Raw genomic sequence first — 12,854 nt, 5'->3', positions numbered from 1 at the left:
TTGTCTGGTGATGGAGGTCGGATGGACCGTAGTAGGCGACAGAGATCAGAAGGACCGTAGGCGGTAGGAGACAAGGAGTCAGGTGTTAGACCCAGTGTCACTTGGAAGATCGGGTGTTGATGGTCTGGCCTTGAGTAGGACGTCGGGTCTGAACATCGGGCCTTAAGCAGGATGTCGGGTCTTCAGCGGGACGTAGGGACTGAACGTCAGGCCTTAAGCATGACGTCGAGTCTTCAACAGGACGTAGGGACCGAGTGTCGGGCCTTGAATAGGACGTCGGGTCTTCAGTAGGACGTAGGGGCTGAACGTCGGGCCTTAAGGTGGTGGTCCGGCGAGGTTCTTGCGGTGGCCCGGCGGTGGTCCGGCGGTTATCGAGGAGGAGCTCCTTCCTTCTCTTCTCTTCTTCTCTCTCTTGCTTGAGTTTTTCTCTTATGAAGAATGAGGGCTCTATTTATAAATTTTCAGGAGTGGCATGACCCATAAATAGGCGTTAGATCAGGGGTGAATAGGGAGTGGTCTAATGGACGACCGATATTGAATCCTACGATCGTGTACCGTTCGTTGGACATTTGAAGGCCTTAGTGATGTCGGAATTCTGTGATCTTGAGCTCGTTGGACTCGTCTCGCCGAGACGTTCGATTCGGGTATAAGCTTGTTAAAATCGGAGACCGTTTGATAACTCAAATTGCGGTTTGAACCTTCCAACAGCGCTTCGGGTCCTTGATTTGGACCCATCTGGGCTCGGATTGGGTCGAATTTGGTGTCGTTGAGTTCGTATTTTCGAGACGCTCAGTTCAAATATAAGCTTGCTGAAATCGGAGTTCGGGTGCTCTCGGAATTAATTTTTGAAGTTTCCAACTAGCTTTTGCCTCGAGATTCGTGCCCGATCAAGCTAATTTTGTGATGTCGTATCATATATATTAAAAATTTTACAATAATTCACATTGGCAATCATAAATGTACTATCAAATAATATTGATACATCCTCAAAAATTTATATTGATCAGGCACAAATCTCGAAAAAAAATATATCAGAAACTTCCAAAATTAGATTTGAAATCATCCAAACTCTGATTTCAACAAACTTACATTCGAACTAAACGTCTCGGAAATACAAACCCAACGACACCAAATTCGACTCAATTTGAGCTCAAATGGGTCCAAATCAAGGACCCGAAGCTATGTAGGAAGGTTCAAACCACAATTTGGATTACCAAACAATTTTCAAACGTGACATGCTTATATTCAAATCAACGAGATGAATCCAATGAGCCTAAAATCACATAATTTCTACATCATTAAAAATTTCAAATGTCTAACGAACGGTTCACAATCAAGAGATTCAATATCGGTCGTCCATCCAAACCACTCCCCATTACCTTTGATCTTCCTCCTATTTACGGGCCACAATACTCTATGAAATCTATAAATAGACCCCTCCTTTCTCTTGAAAAGGAGCCCCAAGCCAAAGGAAACAAGAGAGAGATTAAAGATTATTCTTGCCTCCTTGCTCCTCGACCACTACCCGGAGTTTCGCTAAACTATCGCCTGTTGCCAGAGTTCTGCCGGGCCACCACTTGAGGCCGGACTTTTGCCGGACCACCACTTGACGCCCGAAGTTTTGCCGGACAATCACATGAAGCCCAAAGTTCTACCTGACGTCCTGAGTTCTTTCAGACCACCACCTGACGCCCGAAGTTCTACTATATCACCACCTAAGACCCAGACTTCTGCTAGACCTGACGCCTGGAGTTCCGCTGAATCACCACCTAACGCCATTGTTCTGCTGAACCACCACCTAACACCATTGTTCTGCCGATCCACCACCAGAGGCCCAGAGTTTTACCGGACCACTACCTGAGATCCAAACTTCTACCGACCATTGCCCAATGCCGAAGTTCTACCAAACCACCACCTACTACCAACTTACACCTGAATTTTCAAGTAACGCCAGACTTCTGCCAGACCATTAAGTGACGCAAGAATTTCATCCTCGTTTGACATTTGTAATCTGATCACCTCATGGACGAGTCAACCCATTATAATCTATCCAAACACTAGTGAAATAATTTCAGACTGGGCCAGACCTCGTGATTTTTTTTTTTCTTTCCAGAGTTTTTCATATAAAAAATCTTATGTTCTCTATGTGTGAGTTGTATATTCATACAAACACTAAGACGTAGGATTTTAACTCTATCACCGTGCATAATCTAGCCCGAAACAAATATAATATTAATTTTAAGGGATTTTTACATACATAACACCTAAAACAATCCTAATTACTTATCTAACACCTAAAAATTACTATTTACATCCATACCACCTAAATTTATCACGCTGCTAAAAAATACCACTCGGTTAACTCTGTGAGAACCCTTCAACCTCTGCCGCGTCGGCTTCAACATCCCTTATGGAACCTCCATGTCCTACCCTCACGTCGGAGGGATCGCGGCCCTGTTAAAGACCCACCATCCGAACAGGAGCCCGGCGAAAATCAAGTCCGCTCTGATGACCACCTCCTACGTCCACGATAAAACCTTGCAGGCTGCAGCCCCTCAGGGACGTTGCCACTACAACGCAGTTTAACTCCCTACGACCACAGCGCAGGACATATTCATCCTCTGAGAGCTTTAGATATGGGGCTTGTCTATGACATCACTCCTAAGGATTACTTCGAATTTCTCTGTAGTCAGAAGCTGACTCCCATTCAACTAAAGGTCTGTACCAAGACCTCATTAAATCGATCGTGCAAGCACGTGCTCGTTAGCCAGCGCCGGGGAGATCTCAATTACTCAGCCATCTCCACCATTATTCCGGATGCCAACAGTTCGACATTACTACAGCTACAAAGAATCATGACCAACGTTGGCCATCCAAATTCAACCTACCATGTAAAGATTTCACTGCCCAGAGCAGAGGTGGTCGAACCAGAGTTTGGGGCACTGACTTGGCACAACGGAACACATTATGTTCGGAGCTCAGTGGCAAAAAGATGGCTGCACCCATCATAAATAACTTCATCTGGCATCATTTCCTGAATATGATTTTATTTGTATCAATGACAAATGATAAAATGGCAAATCACAATATACAAATGTGATTTTAAGCCGGGATGAGATGACAAACCCCGGATCAAAGTTGGGCCTCGCCTTTGCTTCTGCCACCAAACTGCTCGCATCGCATTGCATGGAGATGGCGGAGATGGCCGGCGCTGCACACGAGCAGGTCGTAGATGCAGTCAGGCCAGCGGTGGACGTCCGCTCCGTTGGCGATCTGATGATGTTCAAGACTGTTACGAGAGTGATATTTTTTAGGAGAATAATAGAATTTAGGTGGTATGAATGTAAATAGTAATGTTTAGGTGTTAGATAAGTAATTAGGATAGTTTTAGATGTTATGTATGTAAAAATCCCTAATTTTAAACATATTGAGCTCTAAAAAATTTAGTATTTTTTTACCATATAATTTAACTAAAATGATATTTTATTTTCAAGTAAGAAATATTCTTACTTCATTGATATGGGACTAAGATTATTGTCTTGAAATACCATGTTCCAAAAAAGTCCATTAAAAGACTTTTGTTTTTAATACAAAATTTTTTATTTTTGCACTTGAATAGTTCTTTAAGAAGCAATAACTTTTTAGTACAAAAATTTTAATTTTTGTACAAGAATATGCTTTAAAAAATAATAAGAAAATCGTCTCAAACGAAGCTTTAATTAACTTTACTAATCCATAATAGCTTTTATTTTACATTGACTATCGAAACACATTTACTTGGCTACAACTTTCTTTGAAATATCTATGGCCACACTTTTTCACTATTAACAACTATTTGTTAATAAAACAATAATTAAAATGTCAGAGCATCTCCAACCGAACTCCAAACGATTGAATGGCGTCGCTCGCGAGCTCCAGTCGAACGTTAAAACTTCTGCTATTTGGTTGCACGTGAACAGTAGGACGCCAATATTAGCGTAGCACTGTTCATCTCCGCTATTTTTCGGTCTCTACAGAACTTGCCGAACAAACGAGCCAAAGAAGAAAACGACTGTTACCTTGGCAAAATGGAGTTCGGTTGGAGATGAATCACGACATTTTTTAGTTTTACAATATTTTGGAGTGAAAAATGAGATTTTCGGTTGGAGTTGCCCTGAGACTAGACTAATATACCAACTACGCACTTAAGCAATAGCTGTAATATCATAAAAAAGTTTAAAAGATATTACTTATGCTTTATCTAGCTCTGAAAATATATCAAGATATCAATGGTAATATTGGCACGTTTGCCGTTCATCTAACTCGGATATAAGGATGAAAGACTGATCAAACATAGTAGTTGGTCCTCTTTGAAGTTTTCTTAAGATTGTTGGATCCCTATATAAAGTTCTATCCATTAAGCTTTAAAATATTTAGATATTTCTTCTCTTAATTTGCTTAAAAAGAAATATAAAGTATTTCTTTCCAGGGAAAATTAAAATTTGGGTATTTGATTTGCTAAAAAAGAAATGTATAGTAAAATTTCACCGAGTTTCTTTTCACTTTCTAGTTCATTTTTTATGTATTCTAAACTCGCTAAGCTTTGACCAAATTCATTTTTCACCGCATACTAATTGCATTGTCACCGCCCCACCCACCGCCACCTTAGTAACTTCTAAGTAGGATTGTGTGGCTGACATAATAACATATTAGCTGTAATAAATTCCTGCAAATCTGGAATTAAAATGATAGTGCAAAATGCTGAGAGTAATTAAGAAAACTTTATTTTTCCAGTCTCATAATTTTGTTAGATAGAATGCGACCAATAAAGATCCTCAATACTTGGGAAAGTGAAAAGAAGCATGATGGTTTTATTTCTCATAGAAGGCCTTTCTTTTGGAAACTCTGAATGCAATCATCAAACATTTCGGTGATGGTCTTAAAAGATTTGAGCCCCAAGTCCTCCACCTTGTTGGTATTCATGCTGTGTGGATTACTATCTCCTTGCTTCTCATCACACCTACATTCATATTTTTCCTTGGTCAGTTCAACAAGTAGTATTATGATTGGAGCAAATTTTTCATAATTTTATTTTACAGACATCAGACATACATTTGTTTAGCTATAACTTCTTTATTTGTTTTTAAGAAATATGATGAATTGGTTGAGCCCGCCGACCCAAAATAGGGCCGACTCTATTAAAATAGTGGGCCAAGGTGAGGGTGGCGGCTGCCAAATTGAAAAGGGAGAAGAATTAAAGGAGTGGATCACTTATCAAAGGAGAATGTGGGGGAAAAATATGAAAGCGTAAATTCAAAAAAATAAGGATATATTAGTATTTTTGGGAGTAAAATAAGGAAAGATATATTAGGCCTTTTGGTTATATTTTTTTTCTTTATGCAGAATTTTGTGAGTGTTCTTGTCGTCCACTGTTTTTGTAAGGGATTCTACAACACCTAGAGTTATGGAGAGAAGATACTCATCTTGAAAGAGGACCATTGTATCTTACTAATTCATGTTTCCTTTCTTATCAAGAAAATATATTGGTTTGCTGAGTTTTAATTTTGTTCACTATTTTTGATGCTGAAGTTCTAACAAAATATCTATGACCGTGCGTTGTTTACCACCGAAATTGCTAGAATGTGGCAGCTACGAGAAAACTGTTCACCTTTTTATAGTGAGAAAATTTTCTAATACCGACAATACTTTGAAAAACTATGCTTTTCTGCCAATAGTTACACAACTAAAGACATATTTGGAATGACTATAGTTATTTGTAAAGTTGGTGGTGAAACTAAAAAGGTTACAGCCAAAGCCACACAGGGTTACTCAACACTAGCCCCAATGTATCCCAAATCATCTACACATGGGTGCCCACATGCCCTCACATGAAAAAGGTGCGATGGACATGGGTTGCGAGTGGTGTGACAATAAGAACGAGTCAAAAACCACCCTAAAAATCCTTAGTCACCACACCAAAATCACCCTAAGAGTACCACAATATCACAAAAAGATTAAACAATCTCATAGATTCTTACTTGTTGGGAATTGGGTAAGATGGATATTTGGCCCTCAGCATTTGTATAATCTCTGACCAATGTGCAACACTGCTTGAACAAATCAGCCTTCCCGAAGCTCTACTATTCTCCATTGCAAGCATGTGAGCAGAAACAACATCATCAATATGAACAAATCCTATTATCGTGTTTGGATATAAAGCATAATCTCCTGCATTATAGATAGTATCATTTGAATATTACATATAGTTTCCAGATCTTAACATAGTTGTAATCTATAATGTTGGTTAAAAAAATAACCTTTCATAATAGACAGTATCATTTGGAGAGTGCTTGTGGGATGGGCCGCTAGCAAAGGACCAACGACATATGATGGGTTCACAACTACAAGATCTGTGCCATATTCCTCTGCAAGTCTCCAAGCTTCCTTTTCAGCTAGTGTCTTCGCATATGCATACCATAGCTGCAATTTAATGATACCATATAAAATGAAAGTTTTTAAATAAGCAACTTCAATCACCTCTAATGGATCCTAAATCAAAGTTTCTATTGTCATTTAAAAAAAATAAAAATTCAAAGCAACTTTTAGAAATCTTTTCTTTTCTCATCCAAACAAACAATTTTTTTCAATGAAATGAAACCAGAAGTTGAAATAAGAAAGAAATAGACATACATTATATCTCTTGCAGTATTCAATATCGCTCCAATGTGCTTCATTCAGTGGAGAGACAAGAGTAGAATCATCACGATATCTTATAGCAGAGCAGGAAGAGGTGAGCACAACACGCTTGACTGAGCTTAATTTAGCACAGGATTTGAGCACATTCACGGTGCCTTTGATGGCTGGGGTAATGAGAGATTCCTGCACCAATTGTTATATAGTAAAGACCTGTTTGGTTTGTTGAAAAATGAATATAGTGTATTTGAAATATTTTAAAACAAATGTAGGATATTGCTTTTTTATATTTGGTTTGAAGTAAAATGAATAAACGGTAAAGTTCGGTGGCAAGCACCGCCCGACAGTCGGTCGTGACAATGCGGTGATAGCTTGTAGTATACTAAGAAGTTGACCAAATAGGCTGAGTTTTGAATACATCACAGATGACTTATAGGGTGAGTTTAGAATTCATTGAAATTTTATTACGTGTTCCTTTTGATTAAAACCAAACACCAATCTTTATATATTTACATATCTAAAACTTAAACATTTGTAATTATTTATATAAAATCTTAATGTCAAGATCATATTATCAAAATACATGCTTGAAAAAAAAAAACAATCAGCCTTAGAAAAGTTGATATTAGTGGGTTTTTTATGTGATTTAAGTATGTAGGTGTTATCTAAATTAATATAAGGATTTATGTATTAGATATATAAATGCATAAGAATTCATGTATACATAAATCTCCTAAAAAGAAAGTATGCGCTAAAAATCATAAATGAAAACTCATTATTCCTTCTCAATCCTTCTATACTGATACGCATACATATAGTTTCAGTTTATAATTACCTGAATATTTCCGCTGGTGAAAACAGGAGAAGCAGTGTGGAAGACTCCATCAACACCGTCCAAAGCCTCATCAAAGCTCCCCTCCACCAATAGATCAGCTTTCATCAATCTTAACCTCTCCTTCGCTCCATCCATACTCCATAAAAATCCAACCTTTTCCTCATCTCCTGCATATATCTCCATGGTCACAACCTATTAAACTTACAGGGAAAATTTACAGTGGAGATATAGAAAGAGAGATAGAAAGAGAAGGACCTGGGTCTCTAACTGTGGCTCGAACTTTGTAGCCTCTGGATAGAAGCTCTTTCACCAAGTAGGACGCTATGAATCCGGTTCCTCCGGTGACACAATACTCCGGCATAGTAGCTGTTTGGATACATGATTTAAGCAGCATTTGAGCAGGATTTGAGTCAAATCTTGCCAAACGGCAAAAAATGGCGTTTAGCGGATTTACGGGATTTAGCCGAAGAAGCGCGCGAAAGGGGTGAAAGATCGTTACCTTTGCGGAGCAGCTTCCTTTAGCGACTTTTTGCAACCTCCACTTCACTCCGAAGCACTCGAAGCGGCTGCAGCAACAAACACATGGAGAAGAGGAAAGCAAACTACACAACAAAAAGAATTTAAGGAAAAAAAAAAAGTAAACCGATCATTATGAGTGAAAATCGGGTTAGCACTTCAACTCAAATTCTACCTATTTAATAAACAGGTAGACATATGCAGCTCAAACCGGACCTGTTTATTTAATAGCTGAGGCAGGTGATACGTGAAGAGCTGAGTTAGGTGAGTCACGTGGTTTTTTTTTCTTATTTATTTATTTATTTACTTTCCTGGCGTTCGGAGTAGCTTCATATTGCTGAACTTATGATCGTTGATTTCACCTATAGTATATAAACTTTGAATTTTATTAATTTACCATATTTTTAACTCTTTTTTTTTTATTTTTACTCAAATATCTCGTTTTTTTTTTTATTTTTACAAATATTTCTATGGGTAATCATAAATATACTATTAAATAGTATAATATTAATTTTATAAATATTGACTTCTTGTAAATGTATGGCCGTGGACTGAGAATTTTTTGTTTTAGTGTTACACAAAAATGTTCATACGCTAATTAAAATAATATATTATATAATTAAGATTAGCAAAATCCATTATTCCCTTTAATAGGAGAAAACAATATTAAAAATAGTGTTTTGAAGGGATGATCGTCAACCTACAATGATCGAACAACGACGATCGAGCAATGACAATTAAGTGGTGATTGTTGAGAGATGATGGTCGACTGATAATAATCAGACGATGATTGTGAGATAATGACGGTCGTGCAACAATAGTCGGGTGACGATGGTTGTCGATGTTGATTTTTTTAGGTACCCGAGCTTTCCAGTTTTTTTAATTTTCCTTCATGTAAAAGTAGTGGTATATTTATAATATTTTGACATAACATTTTGAATATTTTAGTTAATATGTCCAAATATTCTATTAGATGATCTACATTATCAGTGAATAGAAAATTACTTAATTAATCTATAATATAATTTGGGTGATTAAAGTCACTTAATGGATGATTTATTATTCATTTTGGGCGGTTATTAGTTTTTATATAGGTAATTGTAAATATTTTATAGAGAAAACAACTTTTTATAAAGTAGTTATAGAAATCAACTTTCAAGCATAAAAATTTATTGAAAGCTATAAAAAAATTTGTGGCCAAATAAATATTATGGTTGCAGTTTGAAAAACAAAGCAATAAAAAGGTTGGCAAAAAAATAAGATTAAGATTTAAACTATTTAAATTGATTTGCACCTCTCCAATGGATAGATCCAATAAAAAGAATGATCTTTCCGTATATAAAGAGAATGATCGAACTGACTATCAGGACCTTCATGCTAACCCCAACACCATGATTCCTCTTCTATTTTCACATTAAGAGCTATCCTCCATAGTTCATATTTCATGCTAAAGAAGGCTTCATTTGAAACAGCTTTCTTACTGTTTCAGTAGTTTTTTATAGCTACTTTGAGAAGCAGTAAGAAAACCGTCCCAAACGAAACCGAAATCGCTTTGAGTTAAGATACGCGAATATGTTTAAGATAGCTTTCTTATTGCAATTGCAAACAAACCCTAAGTTAGATCATGTGATGTCTTTCTTTTTCATTCTTTTCATGGAGGAGAAATCTCATATCTCCCATGAGGTCCTCAAACTTCTTTTATTTCTATGTATGTAATATTTTCATGCAATGCTAAGACGATAAATTCTTTTCCGATTCCCCAAAATATTCTTATCAATACAACAACTCTCAAAATTATTAATTTTATTTTAAAATAAGTTAAATGTACAAAGAATCAACTAAAATTTATATTATACTGATCTTAATTAAAATGTTGTATTAATTTTGATTAATTCACCTAATTATTTGTACTCCAAATATTTTTTTTTTTCATGTAAATTTTTAAAAGTGTAAAAGTACTCCACGGCTGCATTATTGGGCAGTTGGGCCAATCCTTAGCAAAAAATAATAAAAAACTTCCCGCACCCGATACCCTTTTAAAAAGGCCCAAAGTAGCATCGGCCCAATTACTAATCCTTATAATATCTAATTTCTTAGTATTAATGTAATACGTATTGTAATTAATTAATTATTTTTTAATGCTTACCTTAAAAATAAATTAATGAGCTTAAAATTTATTATTATTATTATTTTACTCATTAAATTTAATGTAGTATGATATTAATTAATTATATTATTATTATTATTATTATTATTTAAGCTTGGAGTTATTAGTTGTATAAGTTTTGTACTTGAAGAAGCAGAGAGAGCTACAGAGAGAGATGAGAATAGCTGATGTCCTCCGTGAACGAGACGACGGCGATGACGGCATCTCCGGCGAGAATTTTCTCCCATCTTTTTCAAGCAAGAGCTATTCTGCTTCGCCAACAGCTGCCGCCGCAGCCAACGGCGCGTCTTCTTGGTCTATACTGTTCAGATGGTTTCGCAATCGTCGAAAACGTGCACCGGCCGCTTCAGGCGGGAAGCTGATCGGTCAGTGGTCAGCGACCGACGCAATTGCAGCCGGAAGTGTGGATTCCGGTGGGAGATTGCTTCCGGAGATCGGTTTGTCTTCAGGTTTTTGCCTACATTAGTCCCCGCTTCGCTGATATTTCGATTTCCGTTTTTACTTGATAAGCTCATGAATCATTCTCTTATTTCTTTGCTTGTTAAATGCTGAGTTGTACTGATTGGGTTTCTTAAAATGATTTCTACGGAGAATCGCCGGAGTTTTCAGTTGTAATCCTATTTTCCTGATTTGTTTTCTCACTGTACATTTTTATTGCAATTTGTTTTTAGGGTTTTAATGCTAAACCTATATTCCTGTTTGATTTAATTTCGCTTTCCAAACCCTCCTTTGAACAGTACAACTTTCTTCCTATTGTACCAATTTGTTTATTGCGGTTTGAATTGAATAGCTTATAATTGAATTAAGAAAACAATGTGGTGGGGATGTAGCGTAGAAAGTTGGGTGTAAATTTATTTTAAAATGAGTATAATAATTGATTGATTACTCACATTTTTAAATAATCCAAATTTTATGAATATATATATATATATATCAAATTAAAAGAATATACACATTAATTATATTTTGAGCCGATCTGAAGCTGATTATTCTTGAAGAACACATCAAGGCTTGTGGTTCATTATCACTTGGCTGGATTTGAGCTCAATTCAAACTAAAAATCGAGTCCTTATTTGAAGAAATATTCTATGTGGAGTCTGGACACAGCTCTACGTTTCGAGACGAATCAGGTGGTGCAGCCACGTCATCGGTATCGAGTCGTGATACTGAGCTACGGTACCGAGCGAAAGCATGATGTAGCGCATTCTGATTGGTATCTAGACAGCATTTGACGTCTGCCCAGAATAATTAATCCCTTATTTGAGCTACAAGCTCAACCCTACTCAAAATAATTCCATCCAACCAAGATAATCTGTATTTTGTAGTGCTCTGCATCTCTATGTTTCTTGTTGGCAAAACCTAAATTCTGCCAAATGAAATACTTTTTTCAGGTGTCAGACCCAATGAGATTGCCTTCAATCTTGGGATGGGAATAGGGTTGGCTTTCCTTCTGGCTGGGAATACCAATGAGATGAACAAAATGGTGGAGCTGAGGAATCAAATGGAAATGCTACTGAAAGAAATCAAAGGTGAAGTTCAAAGAAGAGATGATAACTCCTTATATACTTCATCGGATGTTAGTGAGGATGCAATTAGCACAGCCATTTCTATACAACAGAATAGTTCATCCTTGGAAATGGAAGATCCTAAACATTTCTCTGAATCTAATAGAGAAAACTATCAGTCACTTTACAACTTGAGAGGAATGGTTGAATTGGAAGCAGAGCTTCAACTTGAACTGGAACGAATGCAGCTTAAACTGGGAGAAGATGCTGGAGAGCACAAGATGAAGGAGGTAATGTATTTTTTTTTTTTTTTTAAATGCTAAGTTGGCAATGTAATCCTTATTTCATTTTGAAAAGAAACCAGTTGAAGAGTAAGAAGGTTGATTTATCTTCTGGAAGTAGTGCTTCAGCTTGGTATGACCACATGCCTGATGAAAATAGTGGAGAAAGCCATGGAATTTGTGCATATGATTTAGAGAGAAGATTGCATGAGCTTCTCCAAACAAGACAGCAAGAGAGGATAGAAAGTTTAGAATCCGCACTGGAGTTAGCTCAGAGAAAACTTCAGGAGAAAGAAGAAGAGTTGTGTTGTTGGAAGAACATTAGAGAACTTGCTACTGAAAATGATGAATCTTATTTCTCACTGAGCTTCAAGTAGTTAGTGTAAAGAGTTCTACATGTAAACAAAATGCTTCTTTGCTTCATATATATATTCTAAGGCTTCATTTGGAACGGCTTTTTTACTGCTTCTTAAAATAATTTTTTAATTTTTTATTAAAAAATTGCTTTAAGAAGCAGTTAAACAATCATCCCAAACGTAGCCTAAGTTTCTCAGTATGTATCTTGATTTGGTACTTTGCTATCCATACTCTGTCAATCTTTTGCACCTTGATTATCATTATGTTAAGTTGTGGTTGAGGAGTCTAATTAATATTATTTATATATCTTATGTAGAGACAATATGTCTATTGACTTTGGTGGTAATATTATTTCACGTGTAATTTTATAATTTTTAATTATAATTGTTAAAGCTATATTACAACAGACTAAAAAAAACATAAATTTCTCAAGAAAAGCTTCTCCATCTTATTAAAAATCTCCTATATATATATATATATACAATTGTTTTATTTATTGTTGTTTGATAGTGAAAGCAAGC

The 12,854-nt window shown here is 36.4% G+C and overlaps 2 protein-coding genes across 2 annotated transcripts; one reads left to right on the top strand and one right to left on the bottom strand.

Annotated features, from left to right (window-relative positions):
- Positions 1 to 4,719: 4,719 nt before the first annotated feature.
- On the bottom strand, positions 4,720 to 8,128 carry LOC110100322 (tetraketide alpha-pyrone reductase 2). Its single transcript, XM_020827769.2, has 7 exons — positions 8,007 to 8,128; positions 7,763 to 7,873; positions 7,508 to 7,674; positions 6,670 to 6,858; positions 6,297 to 6,459; positions 6,018 to 6,207; positions 4,720 to 4,999 (listed from the first exon to the last, which is right to left on the bottom strand). Exons 2-7 carry the CDS (start codon positions 7,866 to 7,868, stop codon positions 4,858 to 4,860), a joined length of 957 nt encoding a protein of 318 aa, XP_020683428.1. The 5' UTR covers positions 7,869 to 7,873; positions 8,007 to 8,128; the 3' UTR covers positions 4,720 to 4,857.
- Positions 8,129 to 10,311: 2,183 nt separating this feature from the next.
- On the top strand, positions 10,312 to 12,789 carry LOC110100323 (protein POLAR LOCALIZATION DURING ASYMMETRIC DIVISION AND REDISTRIBUTION). The gene is made up of 3 exons (XM_020827770.2): positions 10,312 to 10,639; positions 11,582 to 11,985; positions 12,060 to 12,789. The coding sequence occupies exons 1-3, from the start codon at positions 10,345 to 10,347 to the stop codon at positions 12,351 to 12,353; spliced, it is 993 nt and encodes a 330-aa protein (XP_020683429.1). The 5' UTR covers positions 10,312 to 10,344; the 3' UTR covers positions 12,354 to 12,789.
- Positions 12,790 to 12,854: the final 65 nt, after the last annotated feature.

The sequence above is a fragment of the Dendrobium catenatum genome, unplaced genomic scaffold (genome assembly GCF_001605985.2).
Source record: "Dendrobium catenatum unplaced genomic scaffold, ASM160598v2 fragScaff_scaffold_1220, whole genome shotgun sequence".
Classification (NCBI taxonomy): domain Eukaryota; kingdom Viridiplantae; phylum Streptophyta; class Magnoliopsida; order Asparagales; family Orchidaceae; genus Dendrobium; species Dendrobium catenatum.
Note: the sequence above shows the minus strand (reverse complement) of the source record. Positions and strands in the feature narration are given on the sequence as shown.